We start from the raw sequence: 21,815 nt of genomic DNA, 5'->3' as shown, positions 1-21,815 counted from the left end.
GAATATTTGTATGCCTTAACCATTTAATGAGGGCATTCATATCTTTGTAGAGAAAAAGTCAACGCGTCGTCTTTTAGATTTTTAGGGTTATTTTTTGCTCTATAACAATAATTTGATACTATATGTGGCATGTCTCATGAGTCCTAACAGTTTACTGGTTCTAAATTAATGAGGTTACCGATAGGGCAAAAGATTTTTTTTTTTTTTTTTTAATAAAAGAAAGATAATGGATAAAGCAAGTTGAGTTACACATAAGGCTTGGTCAATGGTCTACCAAATTATCCTTACTCTCCAAACCCGCACAAAACAGTTAAAATAACCAAGACCCCCGGGATAGCCATCAACTACAAAGGAGGCTACTTCTTTCCTACTCAAAGCGATTAGAAAATGCTAACTCCCAAATAGAACGTCCTTACTTTTTGAATTCCGATGGAGCAAAATGTGTCAACATATCAAATAACGAGAAGAAAACTGATTGCAAACTCTGATCATTATTTCATTGAATGAAATGAAAGAAGAAACCTACTTATTTACCAAAATGACTACATTATGGGATGGACTACATCTTGCCTCATGATCTATACGAAGTTACAAGAGGTGTATTTATAAAAATCCAATCCTGGAACAAACAAATGAGCAATCTTAAAGCCTAATAACAAGTAAAAAAATAAGTATTCTACTAAAAAGCGCTAATACATAAAATATAAAGGGCATGGTTATTCACACTCTTTTACCTCAAGTATGCACCTTGTTAAATTTTGTCATTTAATTTTTTCAATTTATTTGATATGACGGTTGAAAATTAAAAGTCGTGAATGAAATATAAAAAAAGATATGAATAGCACCACCAATATAAACAGTAAGTATAAAAAGTAAGTATAAAAAATAAATCAAATTTCTAAATCGCTAACTTTTCCAACATAATGAACAGCAGCCACGTTGTTCAGAATTTAGAGAGTTTGAACATGAGTTAGTGCTAGTTAATAGCTAGGAGAATCAAACTGTAGCTACTAATCTAATTTGTGCACCTGCAAGTGGCTTTTTACCACAGTAGTGAAATGAAGTTGAACATTTGCATGACGATGTGGATTTAAACTCGTCAGTGACTAATCTAACAATATCTATTGTTTAAAGAAAAAATAATAATTTGTGCACCTCGAAAATTTAGGGACAAAACTTGCCTGCTTAATGGTTAGCAGGAAGTCCTGCTGAATGGCCATTGTGGCTGCTTACCAGTTTGACACCAATCCATTGTTTTTCTCCTTTCTAAAAAAATTATCCAATATTAAAATATTATGTAAAGGATCAAAATAACCTTATGCCCCGGTTCAATTTGTCTAGTCTTCTCTCTTTCCTCTTTTGTTTCGCACAGACCCCAACTTTTCTTTTGTTCCTCTTCTTAGACAAAAGCCAATCCTCTTACTCATGGATTCTCTTTAATCTCCATATCTCATCAGCAGCATCAGGTATACATGCACCCATTTTAATTTCAAGTTTTGGCAAATTTAATTAGTGGGTTTTTGATATTTAGGAATTACGATTCTAATTCTTGTTATTTAGTTACTGTTCTTTCACTTGTTTTTCAAGCTTTTTTTTTTTTTTTTTTCCGATACTTGTTCCCTGTATAGTATGCGTATACAAACCCATAATCTATTATTTTGAAAAGTGTCTGATTCTTTTTCATTTATTTGGTTCATTGGGTTGTGTAGTTCATCCAAAGTTGTCTTTTTCAATCCATCAATTTGGGAATATATATATATATATATGTTTGAAAAAAGGAAAATACTCATGTGGTGGCTGTTTAAGTTTAACAACTCATTTGTTCACAATATTTTTATTTTTCAAATTACTAGAGATGGATACTTTAGGTTTAATCAATAGGCCATGTGGTGATTCCGGAGTTGATTTACAAGGTGAGTCACAATATGATAATCCACCTGCGAATAATCTATATAGAACGAAAGTTCATGTGGATGTACTTGGAAGGGAATTTAGTTCGTGTGATAATGCATATAAGTTTCAAGGTAAATCTCAGTTTACTACCCTTAAGTTTTGTGGTTTTCAACATTTAGTACATGAAGTTTTTTTCGTCCTAGAATTATACTTAAAGTGTTAATTTTGGAACAGTCTCATACATTCGTTAGTCTGGCTGTTAAGTCTCCCATTAACTGACAAAGTGGCGCCCATGTGGACAATGACTGGGCGCCACGTGTCATTAAGAGCCCACGTGAATATTAAAAAATAAAAAAACTTAAAACTTAAAAATTAAAAAACATAAAAAATTTAAAAAATAAAAATTGAGCTGTCCTTCAAATCTCAAATCCCTAGCAACCCTTGCCCTCGCAGCCTTGTAACCCTCCACAGAGGTTTGCGGACCTCGTAACCGTCGCCCTTCCTCTTGCTGCCACTGGCAATGGCTGGGTGGAGATCGATTTGGCCACCGACGAAGGAATTGAAAGGGAAAATAAAGTGTGCCCAATGATAAGCCTATCGACCTGATTTGCTCCCAAGAATTCAAATTCTTTGTCTATGGAGTTTGCCCATTAATTTTGTTCCAATTCTAATATCTAGTGTTTTCCCTATTCTTGCCCTTCAAAAAAAATTGCAGAAATTTGGGGACGAAGGTGCAGGCCAAAGAAATCATGCTCATCTCTTCAGTCCACGGCCAAATCCCACTCATTAGGTTTTCATCTCTTGTTCCTTAATCCGAGCTGCGGCGGAGCTGGGCAAAGCCGAAGGCACGCCAAACTCACCAGCCCAGATCCCAACCATTTCTTTTATGCCTGAACCACCCAAACAACCTCGATCCACCGGGACCCGCACCTATTGCTGCTCGACCATGGCAAGCTCGCGCTTGCCTGACCACCCGTTACAACCCGCCAGAACCACCAAAGTTGCATCTCCGTCACACCCAGATCCGCAGAAGAGAGAAAAATGGACGGGGACAGAGGAAGCAATTATCCCCATTTGTACTTTTTTTAAATTTATTAATTTTTTAAGTTTTTTTTAATTTTTTAGTTTTTTTAATTTTTTAATTTCCACGTAGACCCTTAACGACATGTGGTGCTATGTCATTCTCCACATGGCGCCACATCACCAGTTAATGGATGACTTAACAGTTAGCATCACAGATGGATGAGACTGTTCGAAAATTGAAACTTAGAGGTATGACTCTAGGATGAAAAAAATTTCATGTACCAAATATTGAAAACCACGAAACTTTAGGGGTAGTAAACTGAGATTAACCTTAAGTTTTATGTAGATTATGGTAGAAAAAGTGGTTTCAATGTACGGAAACATCACCAGACAAAAAACAAGATGAATTTGGTGTCACGATTAAGTTATTGTTTCTCAAAAGAAGGTTACTGACAAAAAGACAAACGGCGTTAAGTTGTAACTTATTTGCAACCAATTTAAAGAGTTGGTTGCCAAGCACATATGACTTGTCTACTTCAGAAGAACAGAAAATTTAGGGTTGTGTCGTTTGAGGAAGGTCATAATCATGATTTGATTGCAACACCAATGAAGCATATGCTTAAGATCAATAGAAGTATGTCTAAGGCTCAAAAAGCACACATTGATGATGCAGAAAATGCAGGATTACCTATTAAAGCAATTGTGGAGCTAATGAGCATAGAAGTTTGAGGTCGTGATAATCTTGGATTTTTGGATAAAGATTATAGGAATTATAGACATAGCAAGCCAAAGATTAAAATGAAAAAGGGAGATGTTGGTGCTATATTGCAGTATTTCCAAAAAATGCACTATGAAAACTCCTCCTATTTGCATGCAATGCAAGTTGATGATGATGATATGATCACAAGCAAATATTTTAGGCTGATGCATGTTCGGTAAGTGATTATAATGTATTTGGTGATGTTGTGTGCTTTGATACCACTTATCGAACCAACGAATATGGTTGACCATTTACACCATTTGTTGGAGTTAATCATTGTAAGCAAACTGTAGTATTTGGTGCAGCTTTGTTATATGATAAAACTACAACTTATTTTCAGTGGCTATTTAATACTTTTCTTTTAGCAATGTTCGAAAAACAACCAAGAACAATTCTTACAGATCAATCGGCTGCAATGTCAAGGGCAATATTTGAAGTCTTTCCTGAAACTTGTCATCGATTATGTGTTTGGCACATTTATCAAATTGCAGCCAAGAATTTGAGCCATGTTTTTCACAGATCAACAGAATTTGCTCATGATTTCAGCACGTGTGTATATGATTATGAAGATGAAAATGAGTGGCTACTAGCATGAAATAATATGCTTGATAAATATAGCCTTCAAGACTACAATTGGTTGGTGACATATTTAACTTGTGAGAAAAATGGACTTTGGTGTATGGGGGTATACTTTCACTGTAGATATGAAGAGCACACAAAGTAGTGTTGGCAGATCAAAGATATCAAGAATTACTTACTAATTTCAAGATGATGGAGACTAGTCTGTATTATTAGCAAATGTAGAAATGTTGCAGCAAGCGGTGTAGGAATTTACTTGCACAAGTGCACTCCAGGGTGTAAGACATGAGGCTCATTTATTTGATAGCTTACCTCAAGTAAGGCCTTTTAACTCTTTTAATTTTAATAAAGTTATATCAAAATTTAATTTCTAGACATAAGAGTTGAGCTTGAGAATTCAAACTTACTCTTTAAACATAAATGTAGGGATATGTCAATGTTGGTACTGGTTCAAAACAACATTTTCAGGCAACACAGGGAATTCAATGCACCAATGTATTACCTTACTTTGAAAGAATTTTTAACTCGTCAACTTCTTTTATCTCGTTTTTATTTCCTAATATGTTAATTTCAACTCTCATTTTTTATTTTGCCTCTCATATGATATACCAAAGGGAACCAGGTTTTCATTTTTAACTTCAGGAAGTTTGGACGAGATTACAAGTTGGCAACAAAATATCTCTTTCACCCAACTACTTAATGTGAGTATTACATATATGACAACTATAAAACAAACAAACAAACATAGATGTGTAGAAAATATTGATCCTATTATACATTTAGCCGCTTGACTTTTTGTTTGTAGGAATCAACAACAAATTTCCATGCCTTTTCACAAGATGAGAGAGCCAAACAAAATGGAAATTGAGCAGGATTTTCATTTGTAGATTTTTTGTAAAATAGAAAATTGGAGGTGTGGAGTATCCACCTACTATATTGGCGTCGTGCAAGATGAAGAAAAAATTGGAAGATATTTCTTTTTGTTTTTGGCAAATTTTGTGCAGTATAGAAAGTTGAAGCGGAGGTTGCACCATTTTCCTTTTGAATTGTACTCTCTTAAGTTAAAATAACTTGTACTTTGAATTGGCATAGCTGCTTTCTAAAATAGTCATTCTAATATTTTATACAAGTATTTTTAACATTGCATAAAAAGAATAAAATAAAAGAACCCATTAATTAAATTTGCCTAAACTTGAAAATTAAAACTGGTGCGTGCATGTGCTTTTGCCAAGAAGAGGAACAAAACAAAGTTGGGGTCTGTGAACAAAAGAGAAGAAAGGGTGAAGACGATTGAACGACGATATAAGGTTATTTTGGTGCTTTACATGATATTTTAATATTACATAACTTTTTTAAGAAAGGAAAAAAACAATGAACAGGTGTCAAACTGGTAAGCAGCCACAATGGCTGTTTAGCAGGGCTTCCTGCTAGTTTTGTCCAAAATTTAGTCTTGGTGCTTAGATACCAACTTGAAAATCTCAGGGATCTTTTTTTCCACATATAAAAAAAAAAAAAAAATTGAAAAAGTGGCCAAATTATTGAATTGCTTGATAGTGGTCTTTGTAACGAGGATCCTCTTTGGATCATCTTTGTGAAGATTTTGAAAATCTACTAATCGTGTCCTTTATCGTACATTGTAAAGTGAGAAATCATTTTAAATTTTTTATGGAAAGTGTTATTGGGATTCTAAAAATCTTATTCTACACTCCTTACAATTATAATTTTCTTTCCAAATATAAAAAGTTTGAAGTGTAAAATGAAATTTTTAGAGTGTCAATAACAATTTTCATTTAAAATTGAATACAAATGGTATCCAACGAAAACTAATTGCACAATGACTGACACGATTAAAGAATCATCAGAATTCTTACAAAAAGAATTCGAAAAAGATTTGTACTAGGTTTGTATTGCTGAAATTTAAAAAAACAAAAAAAAAAGCTAGAATTTTTCTAATGTAGTAAACATCTTATAATCAAGTTTTTTCACAACTTTTAGTGATAATAGCGAAATTAGCAAAAGATAGCTTTGAAAAACCAGCTTGCACATATTTTGGTTGAGGCCTTTTAGTGAAACTATTAAATACTTAAAATGACCTTACGCAATTAAATAATTTATACATCATCCCAAGATGCTTTTGTCGTCTTCCGTTACTTCTCGGTGTGTTGCTTTGGAATCCTTCGAGTTGAAGCGGTGATGCGGCGGGGAAGATTGCACCAACTCTTCATGTCCACGTCGTCGATCTGAATAAATCTCTGAGAGAGAATACGTCATCGATCACGTCGTCTCTCTCACTTCCAGCACCTGCGGCGTCCTGAACCTCGAAAATGGCCCACAACGTATCACTGGCGGCGTTGAGGAGAGCAAAAGGGCCGCGATGAGATCGTCGCTACCCCGCGAAGATCCGGAACTTATCAGTGCTTGGGAACTCATGGAGGGGCTCAAAGAAGGAATACCCATCTCGAATCCGGCGAAGAAGAGCCCGAAATCGTGTTCTCTCGTCCGTTCACTCACTCCCATGCCAATAAAATCATTCCGAGAAGCACCATCATCTTTTCTGGCGAGACCAGATTCGAATTCGGTCTTGGCACCGTGGACTTGCCCGGATTGTATGGGAAGAAAGATGGATTTTTAGGCTTGTAGGTCTGTATGAAGAATCAAACAGAGAAAATGGGGGAGAGGAGAGAGAGTGAGTTTGCTTATAGAAAGAGGGAGAATTTGTAGAAAATAATAAAATATTAAAAATATGGATGAACAGTGTGTCCGTCTTGGTCATTATATGTATTACTATATTTTTATATAAAAGTTTATCAAACATTTTGATATTACATTTTAGACTCAAAACACTTTTAGCAAATCTAATTTACCATGTATCTAACTGCTTCATTTCACAACTTATTAATTCTACAGTATATCAAAATCAATTTTTTTTTAAAGTACAGGAATACCGAATTGTTTAAAAATAATCATGTGCCGCCGTGTGTCCTCAAGATGATTCACAAACTACCTACCTTTGATGTACTAATGCTAAGAAAACTAAACAAATTTATCATGTCATTTAGTTTATAAAATTTTGTCTCTAAATTTAATCTTCCTAGTATTATTGCTTAAGAAAAATGTGATGATTTTACTTTTTGTTACCCCAAAGTTTATGTGACACACCCCGTCCCGAAGGAGGGCATGCTGGCCGTCACGTGAGAGTGACGTAACCATTTACACAGTTCGGAAGCTTTAAAATATACAACTTCTAAGATGAAACACCCGAAGGTGAGTCCTCATTTGGTCCATTCTGTCAGAACACCGTTGAATTTCCTCGTAGTCACCACACCTTTGCAATTCTTGAACCTGGAGGGGCGCAAAACAAAGTTGAGTGGGTCAGCAAAACAATTCTTTTCCAAATCCAAACACTTCTCAAAACTTTGTAACCCCTCGCCGTAAAACAAGTATAATTTCCCAGAAAATAAACATATATACGTATGTACAAATATGCCAAACATGCTCCAAAATATGCCATTCATGCTTGAGAATATGCCATTCATGCTTGCGAATATGCCATTCATGCTTGAGAATATGCCACATTAGAATCTCATAATAAATGTAAATGCTCAAGCATAATTCACATCAATAACATATAATTTGGCAGCCGGGAGTCACCTAACGTGACATGTACCGCTGCATATAGAGCTCCAATCTCAACTCAACATCTGAATCTGCACACAAGTCGGAGCCACCTAACGTGGTCTGTACGACAGGACTGGGTGTAATATATACGCTCTAGTGCTACGATCACGTGAAGACTATGCGAATAATCGCGGGTCACCTACGAGTCGGAGCCACCTAATGTGGTCTGCACGACAAGGCTTGCACCTAACTTGGATCCAAGGCGAGCGTGTGGTGCTGGTGAACATACACGTGAAGGACTCTGCCCCTCTCTGGGCGGGAGCACTAACACCGGGGGTGCAGATTATGAGCTCTCTAAGCATCTCAAACTACTACTGAAATACAAACATGAATACCACTTACCTGGCACTTACCTGTGCGTCCACAGCACCAAATACACATATATAAATGTATGCCACTACCAATGCATGTGATGATAGTAGTTCAATCATATTCCAAATGTATTTCATACGTATATCAAATGTATATTAAATGTAGCTTACCTGGGCCTCCTCAGCACCATGCAACAGTATGCATAATTATGGTAATGCACATATTAAAATATGATGCATATATGATAGGATATTTAATTCGTATTTCTTTTAAAATACGTTTTCTGGGAAATACGTCAAGCATACGTGTATATATATATATACTGAAAAATAACTGCCCACTCACTGATCACATCGATGTCTCATAGGTCCCTGAGCCTTCCCTAGCTTGGTTACATTCTTCCTCTGTATAATTTTCACCTATACAAAAAGTAACCAAATTGACGTTATTTAACGCGCATACACCAAACATTCGTCCATAACTTTCTCATACGTTACTCAATTTGGGTGTATGAATATACCACGGTGATCTACACGACGTCACGAACGCGTGACAATTTTCAGAACTCAATTTGGAGTTCTCACGCGCCCCCACGCGCACTGTTCACGCGCTGCCCACGCGCGCGTCTTCTTCCTCGCGTCGCCGGACTGGTTTCGCCGGCGGTGGGTGTTTTGCCGGAATTTCTGGGTAAACTTCAAAGTGTCATAACTTCTTCATTTCTTAACCATTTTCGACGTATAATATATCAAAATGAAGGTATTGACGAGACGAACACATCCATACCTATCTCGACCCCTGACTCGCCGTGGTTTCGCCGGAAAACCCCTCGAAAGCTCCGGCCAACTTTGACCACGATGATCCCGACGTCCAAACTTCTCCAACGAAGTACTCCGAGGCTCCTTGGGACCTCACTAACACATCTACAAGCTTCAAAATCCCAAAAACACGCTAGTTTAAGTTTGCATGAACAGTATCGAAATCGGAATACCTCGAATCGACACGAAAACGAAGGATTTCTCACCTGAAAATGGTATGGTTGCACTCGTACGAGCTTCACGAGTTCGATGGTGTCCTTAGTTCCTTCGATCCATCAAGGTTTGGGTGATTTGGGTGTCGTCCGTACGTTTTTGAAGAAAGAAGAAGGAAAAACGGAGCTTGGGAGAGAGAGAGAGAGAGAGACAGAAAAGAGACAGAGGGAGAAGAAAACACGGGAGAGTGAGACGGGGTGTATGAGTGTGTGTGTGGTCCTACAACACCACACAACACAAAACTACACGTAAAATAACGAACTAGGGGTAAAATTGTAATTTCAAATGTACGTTTCGATATTTCCGGGACGGGATGTCACAACCTACCCTCCTTAATAGAATTTCGTCCCGAAATTCAAAACAACCAATCAACGACCCCTAGTGGTCAAAGAACAATCTAGGATACAAATCCCTTATCCAATCTTCTGTCTCCCATGTAACTTCCTCGACTGACTGATTTCTCCACAAAACTTTCACTAAATTCACCGTCTTGTTCCTCAGAACCTTCTCTTTCCAATCTAAGATCGTTAACGGTTCCTCGTCATACGTCAAATCTGGATTAATTCTCAATAGTTGCACCGGAACTCCATGTGACGAATCTGCCATCTAGTGACAACGCATCGAAATATAATGCATTATGCACCTTAGCCAATTCTAAAGACATCACCACTTGTATGCAACTTCATCGATTCCTTTAGTAGTCAAAAACGGTCTGATGTGTTTAAGACTTATTTTGTCTCCTTTCCAAATCTCACTATTTCTTTTTGTGATGAAATTTCTAAAAATGTTGAATCATGAAACACATCATGCTCTTACAATAACTCTGGAAGTAATTCAAGCAACTTCACTTACTCTTCGATGATCACATAAAGTCCGATGTACTTAGGACTTAATTTGCTTTCCTTTCCCAGCCGAATCATACTTTTCTAAAGTGAAAACTTCAAAATTATAAGATCATCTACGTTAAACACTCGATTAGTGACATGTTCAACTATTAATCTCTTTTGCCATTCCTGGCTACTCTCAGGTTAAACTTAATCACCTGAATACTTTGAGAAGACTCATCCATAGTTTCAGGGCCTACCAAAACTCTTTCGTGATCGAATCTTCTCTATCCAGAAGTATTTCTTCCACAAATCAACAAAAATCGACACATTTCATGGTCCTTATGGCGTTACTTTGGAAACTGCGCAACCAACATACTTAAGAAACTCAGCAGTTCCGTAACCCAAATCTCTTCTCCATAAAACTTATAAGTACTGTTGTACTATGGTTGTTACTCAACACTGGAGTAAATGTACTAACTTGGTACATTGATCAACTATCACCTCAAGTTCAATCATAACCATCCTATTCTCGAACTCAGCAATCTTTCTTTTTCCCTTCTTTCTTTACCTTGGTTAATTCTTAATTTTCGTCGTTAACCATTTGAGTCTTGAGTATGACCTTACTAAAAAGACTTAACTTGAAAATTAGCAATTACAACTTCTTCTCAAACTTCCATTCTCAACTTTACTTCAGTTGATTTCCAATCCACAAGAAGACAATCTTAGCAAGCGTGCCAGACATCAACTCTTACCATCGTCTTTTCACCAAGTGCATCAGCTAGAACAATTTTACGATCACCCTGGTCGTACAATCATGTTCATTAAACAATTCAATCCACCTTCGCTGCCTCATATCAAAATCCTTCCAAGTAATGGATATTGGAGACTTTTTGGATTCGTAAAAATCTTGCATTCTTACCACATATAATGTCTTCATAACTTCACAGCAAGGATGGTAATCATGACTTCCAAATCACCAGTAGGGTAATTCATTTTCATGAGGTTCCTTTTGTCGTGAAACGTATGTAATCACCCTAATATTTGCATCAACATGCATCCCATACCATTCAAGAAACATCACTAAAATTTATGATTACCACTATCTTCTGGGAATACTAAAATACGTGCATGAGTGAGGAAATACTTCAGTTGTTGAATCCTTTGCTCACAATTTCCTTCCCACTCATACATAACCTCTTTTCTCAACAATCTCGTCAATGACAAAGCAATGATTGAAAAATCTTTCACGAACCGTCCATGATAGCTTGTTAAGCTAGGATAACTCCGAATCCCAATCACGATTCGTGGTTGTTCTAAATTCTCAATTTCTGCTACCTTTTATGAATTCACTTGAATACCTGAAGCAGACATAACATATCTCAAAAATGCTACTTAATTCATCCAACATTGGCATTTAGCATACAATCGACGTTCCCTCGATCTTTGCAATACCAATTTAAGATGTTTAGCATACTTTGCTCTAGTCTTATCAATCTTTTCAATAGCAACAACAACAAATCGGTCTAGATATCATTGGAATACTTCATTCATCAAATTCATAAAGTAGTAGATGCATTCGTCACTCCGAATGGCATCACCAAACTTGAAATGACCTTAACGAATCCTGAAAGTTATCATAAGGGCATCCTCACTGATAATTTTCAACTAATAATATCCAGACCTCAAATCAAACTTAGAAAATATACAACCACCTAGAAGCTGATCAAACAACCATCAATGTGAGGTTACGAATAACGGTTTTCAATTGTTACTCGATTCAACTGCTTATAATCAAAGCACAGCCTTAACGTCCATTTTCTTTCTCACCAATAAACTGGGGTTCCCCCAACGTAATGTACTAGGTTGAATAAAACCTTTATCAACCAATTTCCAATTCTCTTAGTTCAAAAGGCAACATTCTATAATATAAAGTTTGTACCTGGAGACAAATCCATAGTGAACTCTACATCTTTAACTGGCAGCAATCCAGGTAAATTCTCAGGGAAAATGTCAGGTAAATATTTGACTACTCCCACTTCTTCCACACTACTAGAAGTGACATCCTTTAGTATCACATGAGATAAGTATCCTTGGCAGCCTTTTGATAATAATCTCTTTGCTCTCACAGCATAAATAACGGCCTGCCTCACTCCACTTTGCATACTTACAAAAGTAATCTCTAGTCATCCAGACCGATGGAAAATAATTGGTTTCCCGGAAATAAAGTATATACTCATATACGTAATATATCTCAAAAATGCTAGACAATATGAATGTATGTCATGCCAAGTATCGTAATAGAATGCTCTAGAATAACATCAAAATCCACAATCTAATGGAACAAAAGTAGCTAGCAACAATACATACTCTACTAATACTGAGCACTCTGAATAAGTACGATACTAACATAGGATAACCTACCGGTTTACTTGCTTAACGAATCCACGAATAAGTTATTAATATTACGGTCTGCAGCCCGCAATATTGATAAATCATCGTTGTCTCGATAAGTAAGCAACAACTCTCGAGGGTGTAATATTACTATTTTGCCACTCATTGGGAAATGCATACACACGTCTCAATCGCGTTTAATTACTACTTTCTAGGCAATAACAATAATAACGTAAAATTTTTACATTAATAACAAATAGACTCTAACTAAGTCATTAAGAGTAATTATCGTACTCCTAATCAAATCCGAATAATTCTGAGTATCTTGCAGTGATGTGTGGTTAACACATCCCTGGGTTTGTTGTCTTCTCCCACAACCTCTATTAGTGTAAATACTTCGCTCATATACACCACGGCCTAACTGTTTATAATTAATAGATCCAGGAACTTGCTGGATCGGCGCTAGTTGTGGCAAAGAAGACTGCTAGGGATTCTGTTGGCTTTGGACATAATTTGCAGTTCTATGTCCCATCTATCCACTTGTAAAGCGTCCAATGCTTTCTTGCCTACATTCTCAAAGGTGTCCATTATTGTACCTACAGCACGAAGGTACATTTCCTTTACCAAAATCACCTTGTCGCTGAGATCTGGGATTACCAATACATCTATCACTTCGCTTCTGGTCAATGGCATTAAAACCCCAGTTGGAAGAATTAGCTCTAGCTTCACTTCTCTTGAAGCTCTGAATCTTTCTATATTCCTGATATGACGAATTATTAACTTTATCGTCCTCTTTTGATTCCCATTCTTTTATCATTCTTCTTTACTCTCGCTGAACATGTTCTCAGAGTCCTCAAGGCTCAACAACATCTTGTATATTCCTGGTAAGAATTACAATGAATAGTGGTCACCCAAAATACCACTGCCTTATGCCACCCAGCCTAAAACAATATAACACTTCAATCAAAATAACAGCAATATTCGAATGGGACAAGGCAAGTCTGAGAACTTTTTATAATACTCATTGATCGTCAGCTTTCCTTGTCTCACATTTGCAAACTCTTGCTTTCTACCATCGTAAGATGCCAAAGGAAATAATTCTTTTCTTTAAACAAGTCCTTAAACAATTCTCAATCGGCTGTTTCCTCCGGTGACAACGAATTATACTCCTGTTTCCACCAGGATACAAGTTCATAACTCAAACCAGGTAATCGTCTCAACCCTTCTGTCAAAAGGAAGATTCCTTTGACTTGCATAATCTAAAACATCTTTTCCAAATGATTAAGCCATCGCTTTGCTCCCTTAGGTCCATCATTTTTCCATAAGGTGATTCAAATTCAACTCATAACCCATCTTAAAATGTCCCTTTTTGATAATATACTGAATCACCAAAATAATAGTTTCCCCTAACAACTAAATCAGGGAGACTAAGTTCCTCTAACTACGTGGTTTGCTACGAGGCGGTGTAGTTCTGACAGAATTCACTAGAACTTCTCAAGATGTCCAAGATTGAAACTTAGGCTCTGATACCAACTGACACACCCCGTCCCGAAGGAGGGCATGCTGGCCGTCACGTGAGAGTGACGTAACCATTTACACAGTTCGGAAGCTTTAAAATATACAACTTCTAAGATGAAACACCCGAAGGTGAGTCCTCATTTGGTCCATTCTGTCAGAACACCGTTGAATTTCCTCGTAGTCACCACACCTTTGCAATTCTTGAACCTGGAGGGGCGCAAAACAAAGTTGAGTGGGTCAGCAAAACAATTCTTTTCCAAATCCAAACACTTCTCAAAACTTTGTAACCCCTCGCCGTAAAACAAGTATAATTTCCCAGAAAATAAACATATATACGTATGTACAAATATGCCAAACATGCTCCAAAATATGCCATTCATGCTTGAGAATATGCCATTCATGCTTGCGAATATGCCATTCATGCTTGAGAATATGCCACATTAGAATCTCATAATAAATGTAAATGCTCAAGCATAATTCACATCAATAACATATAATTTGGCAGCCGGGAGTCACCTAACGTGACATGTACCGCTGCATATAGAGCTCCAATCTCAACTCAACATCTGAATCTGCACACAAGTCGGAGCCACCTAACGTGGTCTGTACGACAGGACTGGGTGTAATATATACGCTCTAGTGCTACGATCACGTGAAGACTATGCGAATAATCGCGGGTCACCTACGAGTCGGAGCCACCTAATGTGGTCTGCACGACAAGGCTTGCACCTAACTTGGATCCAAGGCGAGCGTGTGGTGCTGGTGAACATACACGTGAAGGACTCTGCCCCTCTCTGGGCGGGAGCACTAACACCGGGGGTGCAGATTATGAGCTCTCTAAGCATCTCAAACTACTACTGAAATACAAACATGAATACCACTTACCTGGCACTTACCTGTGCGTCCACAGCACCAAATACACATATATAAATGTATGCCACTACCAATGCATGTGATGATAGTAGTTCAATCATATTCCAAATGTATTTCATACGTATATCAAATGTATATTAAATGTAGCTTACCTGGGCCTCCTCAGCACCATGCAACAGTATGCATAATTATGGTAATGCACATATTAAAATATGATGCATATATGATAGGATATTTAATTCGTATTTCTTTTAAAATACGTTTTCTGGGAAATACGTCAAGCATACGTGTATATATATATATACTGAAAAATAACTGCCCACTCACTGATCACATCGATGTCTCATAGGTCCCTGAGCCTTCCCTAGCTTGGTTACATTCTTCCTCTGTATAATTTTCACCTATACAAAAAGTAACCAAATTGACGTTATTTAACGCGCATACACCAAACATTCGTCCATAACTTTCTCATACGTTACTCAATTTGGGTGTATGAATATACCACGGTGATCTACACGACGTCACGAACGCGTGACAATTTTCAGAACTCAATTTGGAGTTCTCACGCGCCCCCACGCGCACTGTTCACGCGCTGCCCACGCGCGCGTCTTCTTCCTCGCGTCGCCGGACTGGTTTCGCCGGCGGTGGGTGTTTTGCCGGAATTTCTGGGTAAACTTCAAAGTGTCATAACTTCTTCATTTCTTAACCATTTTCGACGTATAATATATCAAAATGAAGGTATTGACGAGACGAACACATCCATACCTATCTCGACCCCTGACTCGCCGTGGTTTCGCCGGAAAACCCCTCGAAAGCTCCGGCCAACTTTGACCACGATGATCCCGACGTCCAAACTTCTCCAACGAAGTACTCCGAGGCTCCTTGGGACCTCACTAACACATCTACAAGCTTCAAAATCCCAAAAACACGCTAGTTTAAGTTTGCATGAACAGTATCCCAAAAACACGCTGATTTTACTTCTATATTGCCATGTTTTTTTTATTGTTTTCTATCATTTAGTGATGTGCTATATATTGCTCAATCTCTTTTGTGTTTATGTAATGATGAAAAGTTCACAGCAACCAATCTCACTTCGGTGTAGTGCATGGAAGAGAGAAATCATCTTTTTCTTTCTTGTCATGAGATAAAGTACTTCTAAACAACTTAGAAAGTGAAATAATGCTTTCTGTGATCATTTGCAAGAAATAAGTTATTCCTTATATAATATATTACTATATATTAAATTAAAATTTTTGTCCCTGTAACTCGGGCGAAGTTCTACTTCATTTGTACCTGCAGTTTCAATTGCGATTTTAGACATGTAATTTTCTAATTGTTTCTCTTCAAGGGAAATAACTTAACTTTGCCTATCTTTCATAAAAATTAGCAACTGAATGACATATTTTACTGTAAATTGGTCCCAAACCCCTTAAATGTGTGCCAAATTCTTCATTTAATTTGTTTAGCCCTTAAACCTAGCTAAAGAGACCTCATTTTTCTTTGTGAATACTAATTAATGAAGCTCACACAGTATATATATAAATATAAAAAATTTAAAACAAAAAAATATACGAAAGAAAGAAGTTTGAGAGAAATGTGAAAGAGAGAGCGGGAGAGAAAGAATGTAGAAGATATTTAAATTTTTTTTTTAAATTTAAGATTAGAGATGTTATGATGACATTTGAATAAGGAAAGAAAGAAGTTCAGCAAAAATTAGTTTGTTTGAAATTACATTACTGTCAATCATTTATTTTGTGATAGAAGACCAAATTGTCATTTTACCCACTTTTAGTTGACAAAGAGAATTTTGTTAATAGATAGTTTAAATTTTGCAAGCAGTGGATTGTCGTAGTAGATAGGGCATTTCGCACTGCGTTTTGGGTTCAAACCCTTACCTTTTTTTTAGCATAAGTTAGAGTATATATCAATATTGCTTCTATAAAAACAAAAAACATAGAGAGACCAAATCAGATGGAGAAACACTAGGGATGTTATGTTGTACATCTTAACATATACCAACAAACTTGATGTCCTTTGGTGAACATGCAGGCCTAATTATATATAATTATGGATTTACGTTATTTATGATCAACGGACCAAAATTTATATTTATAAGTTAGAGAGGTGTGTCAATCAGTTGAAGTTGAGACAAACCACCATCCATGCTAACAACAGCCTAACTCTGCATATATATTTCTCTATCGCTTTATATAGGTTTGTTAGGTTATCTACCTGCCAACCATCCATGGACGACCAGATCAACCAACAGCTAGCTTAATCAAGACGAATGCACTAATCTTGGCCTAAAGCAACATTTACACCTAATTATACACAGTAATTTTCTTCTTCTTCCTGTTTTAACTGAATTCAATATTTTTACTATAAAACATGGAATTGAAAGAATTTATAATGTTTTAGTGATAATCTGATAGACATTCGGTTTCCCGTCATTGAAGTTTATTGAAAGAAGGAATATAATACTATCATAGCAATAGCATCATGTAAATTTGATCTCTAGAAAGTTTATTGCTTTAGTTTTTTATTTTATTTCTTTGATAAGATTAACAAAGGTATTATGTGTCCTTTCCCCAATCTAAAACCAATTATCATGTACGCCCTTTGTGAGTTCTCTCAAGCCAAAGATTTTCACAAAAAAAAAAAAAAAAAAAAAAAAGAAAAGAAAAAGAATCCTTCTATTTATCCAATCTAAAATGGAAAATAAAGGGAGATGTTTTTCACTCTAAATAAAATGACTTTTTAAAATGCCGATAACAATATCCTAAATAAAAAGGACATATGATCTACTTGCAAGCTCGAAGCCTTTATCTGATTGATCGACACTTATTTACCCATTGATTAGTTATCGTTTAACTCTTATTAGATTGTAGTGTTTAAGTTTTCAGCAGACACTTAAAACGGTGTAATACAAACCCTAATTAGTGAGTTAACCCTAAAGTTATCAATCATGTCAGAAATGTGAAAAAGTTACTGCCAATTAATAAACCCAATGATGTTTGTGTAAAAGATAAAAATTTAGGATCAGTTTGATAAATGATTTGACCTTTTGTGTTAGAGATAAAGAGAAATATACACCAAAAAGGAGGAATGAAGAAGAATGGTAAGAGGAGGATGGAAACAAATAAAAATGAATGAATGAAAAGAAATCTCTTAAAAGTGAAAACAACTTGAAATAGTTTGAAATAGTTTTTAGTTTCTCTTTGTGTACCATTTTTTATACATTTCTTCAACATCTTTTATACATCCTTCCCCTACTCTGTATTTCTCCTTTTCATCATATAATTTCACATGTCTAAAGCACGAAATATAAAAACTAAAAACTAATAGTTATAATGACTGAGTATGTCATTATTTGCATTTCACACATATGATATTATAAAAGATAATGTGTGTGTGTGTGTGTGTGTGTGTGTGTGTGTAAAGCGCCTCTACTTTTCATACTTATAAATCCCCCACCAACTTCTCTCCATAAATACACTCATCAACAGGGCATTTCTGCTTTCCTACATATGTTGAGCTAATTATTAACTGGCAAAATAATCTCTCCAGGTTTTAGAAGGTGATCAGATGGGTAGTCTTCCTCAAACACCGAACAGTACTAGTAATCCTCACCTTTATCCTCAAGCACTCCAACTTAAACTTTACCAGGCCTTCATATTCTCGATTCCTATCCTTTTCTCCATCATTCTTTTCCTTCTCTTCTACTTGTTCTACCTTAAAAGAAGGGCTTCCGCTCTCTTATCTTCATCTCAACCAGTTTTTCCAAGGAGTAATTATAATCTGCAAGCTGCACCTACCAGATACCATGTTTCCACTGTAAGTCTCTCTCTCTCTCTCTCTCTCTCATAACATTAACATACATGCATGCATACAAATTAACAAAACATTGGTGAGTTAGGGTAAGGTGATGGTAAGAGCAGGCTAGAGATACAGCAAGAGATTACATATTAATTTAATATTATATGTGATATGGTTCAATATATTTTGAGTTCCAATTGCAGACCTATAGCAGCGAAGCGATCATGTTCATACGTATTATGTCCATTGTAATTAACGATTATATTAACAAAGACATATTCATACAATTTGCAGAGTCGGATTATATACATGCAGCTTCATTTATTTCTATATCCAACTTTAGAAATGTTATTACATTATATGTGTAGGCTTGTCCGGTGGGTTTGAAGGAGGAGCTCAAGGAGAAGCTTCAAACAATTTTATTTGATGAAGAACAAAGGAAAAAGGATTCACAGTAAGTTTAAATTATTTCTACCGTTATTTTTTTAGTTACAAATGAGGCTTCGAACTTTGCATCGTAGCATACTCCTACCGGTATAAAATTGAATAGGTCTTTGTATTAGAGACACAAATGCGGTCCATAATCAATCGTGCCCTACAAGTGGTATGTGCCAAGATGGTGTCATATCATGAAGTTGAAAAGCCAGTATGCACTAATTAGCCAACAAACTATTGAGATATTTGACCATTTAAAAGAAAACTAAAATAAATAAAATAAAAAAGGAGTTAAATTTCTACCTCAACTCTAATAGAAAAGGACACATCCTTGAAATTCTCATCTAGTGATCATGGAGTTTTATTCTTGCTACCGGTTATGGCCTAAAAAGGCCTGCAAGGGTAGTTGTAATAGAATCTCTTCACATGTGAGTTTAGAACCTTTCATAGCAACCACCATCTTTCTCAAAAGTGCTTTTCAAGACACCCTTTTAGACATTCTTTTTAAAAAAGCACGTGTAGTTTTTACACTTCTTTTTTAAGCACATCTATATTGTAATTAAAAATGTAAGTGATTTCGAAAAAAGGAACTTAAATGTTTTCTAATAGAATTGTGCACGGGTGCACACACATATATTAGTTCACTTTCGATAAATTGAAAGTGTTTGTGGTGCGAAACATTGTTAAAAGCACTTTTAGTGATGTGAAAATGTTTTTCCATGGTAAAGCATATGTATGAGAAGTGGCATATTTGGAGGTGGAGACAAATCGTGAATAAAGTTCAATAAAATTGTGTGTGCAATTGCTTTTTATTCTTGTTGATAGGTAACGAATATTGAATCACAACACCCCACCTGCAGCTCAATATTATTAGCTTATTCGACCTATCATCATGTACTTCTATCGCTCCTTTTAATTTGATGAAATTACCAGATTTTATGTTAGGCTAATTAGGTTTTATAGCTAAACATGCACCTAACGAAACCCGAAAATTTATTTGTGACAGATGCTGCGTTTGCTTGAGTGAATTCGAAGTGGAAGAGGAATTACTGCAAGTGCTATCATGCAAACACGTGTTTCATGTTGATTGTATACATCACTGGCTGCATAACAACACAACTTGCCCACTTTGCAGATGCTCTGTGATTCCCATCAGTACCAAACTCGACAGTCCCGCACCACCTGCAGCTGCTAGTGTGTCCGATCCAGTAATACAAGAGCAGCACCATAGCATAATAATCTCCCATCAGAGTCCAGGGAGTATTGTATTATTGGACCAACAAAATCAGCAACAACAGTATCAATCGGGCAATAATGCTATTTCTAGTGTAACAATACCAATTGAAGAAGGTCCATCATCAAGTGATCAAAGTAGTACAAACTTAAGGTACTCTGGGAGGTTACCCGGGCTCTATAGTAACGAAGATTTGGGAGAACCAGTCATTGTCTATATCCAAACTCATGATTCATGAGACAAGGAGTGCATGTGCGTATACACGAGAAAAACTTATATGAGACTGTTTCTGCCACCTGAGAGTGCTGAATGCATGACAGAAACCACATTCTCATGAGACTATTGCTTTCTAATGGTGTTGAATGAAAGAAGTCGAATCGTAGCGAGATTCCAATTTTGACGGCAGTTAGCTAGATGAGAGTGTAGTTATATTTCTTAAACCTCAATGAAAGTGTTTATAAACCTAATTGTCAATAGTCTCAATGAAATTTGGAGCAGTGGAAGTTCAGAGCATACATGTTCTAATTTTTTTTTTAATTTTGTAGTGGTAGCCTTAAAAAATATGAGCTATGTGACAATATTGAAAAATGGAAAAATCACACCATTTGCAAAGGAAATCCGAAATTTTCCTAATTGATTGTACAAAAAAATTAGAAAACATTCAATGGGGATGTTAAAATTTTCATCACAATTGGATATAAGAGTCAGTTAGCTGTATAGAAGATAAATTTATTAAAATGCAGAATTTTCGAACCCAGTTCTTTAGAGAAAGCATCGCAAATTAAACTACAAATTTGGAAAGGAAAAAGGATGATCGTCGACAGCAGGGTTCGAACCTGCGCGGGCGAAGCCCAACAGATTTCAAGTCTGTCTCCTTAACCACTCGGACATATCGACAAGTTACACGGAGAGAGAAAATTCAATTATAAATAATTCTAATTATTTCTTTTCACTCTACAACATACTTCTTCATCTACATTTAGTCCACGCTTATGACATGTTTACATTTACTACTCTATAATCAGAATTAAACAAAAAGTTTGACTGCGATTAAAATGTAGTTATGTGTTTACGAACCAGGGAGGAATCAAAATAGAAGGGGGTCCACACGGAATAAGAAATTTAACCCTTCATTTTGGAAAAAAAATGGATTCTTTAGGGGAGGTAGTATTCTTATTCCGCCAGAAAGAAGGGTAGTAATGCATATTTTGTAGCCATAATGCACTCACATAATTTCTAAATTTTCAAGTTCACTATTAATTAGCATACTAATGTCTTATAGAACGTGAGCATACTAACATTCATATTGTTTTTTATTCCGATTCAAGTGAACCAGTCAACCTAAACAATTTTTTTATTTTGGAAAGAAGCGATAAAGTTTTATTATGAAGAGCAACGCCAATTACAATAGGTATCAAATGGGTAGATATTTTCCAGTAACCAATTTA

The 21,815-nt window shown here is 36.2% G+C and overlaps 1 protein-coding gene, 1 non-coding gene and 1 pseudogene across 2 annotated transcripts; 2 read left to right on the top strand and 1 right to left on the bottom strand.

The window, feature by feature from the left end:
• Positions 1-3,131: 3,131 nt before the first annotated feature.
• On the top strand, positions 3,132-4,378 carry LOC137712281 (protein FAR1-RELATED SEQUENCE 5-like; annotated as a pseudogene).
• A 14,052-nt stretch (positions 4,379-18,430) lies between these two features.
• Positions 18,431-20,782, top strand: LOC137712016 (probable E3 ubiquitin-protein ligase RHA4A). The gene is made up of 3 exons (XM_068451167.1): positions 18,431-18,716; positions 19,067-19,152; positions 20,140-20,782. Exons 1-3 carry the CDS (start codon positions 18,468-18,470, stop codon positions 20,603-20,605), a joined length of 801 nt encoding a protein of 266 aa, XP_068307268.1. The 5' UTR covers positions 18,431-18,467; the 3' UTR covers positions 20,606-20,782.
• A 400-nt stretch (positions 20,783-21,182) lies between these two features.
• On the bottom strand, positions 21,183-21,264 carry TRNAS-UGA (transfer RNA serine (anticodon UGA)). The gene has a single exon. It is a non-coding gene; the product is annotated as a tRNA-Ser (tRNA).
• Between the last annotated feature and the right edge of the window lie 551 nt (positions 21,265-21,815).

This window comes from Pyrus communis, chromosome 13, assembly GCF_963583255.1.
Source record: "Pyrus communis chromosome 13, drPyrComm1.1, whole genome shotgun sequence".
NCBI classification, from domain to species: domain Eukaryota; kingdom Viridiplantae; phylum Streptophyta; class Magnoliopsida; order Rosales; family Rosaceae; genus Pyrus; species Pyrus communis.
The sequence above is the reverse complement of the archived record's forward strand: the minus strand, read 5'-3'. Positions and strand labels throughout refer to the sequence as shown.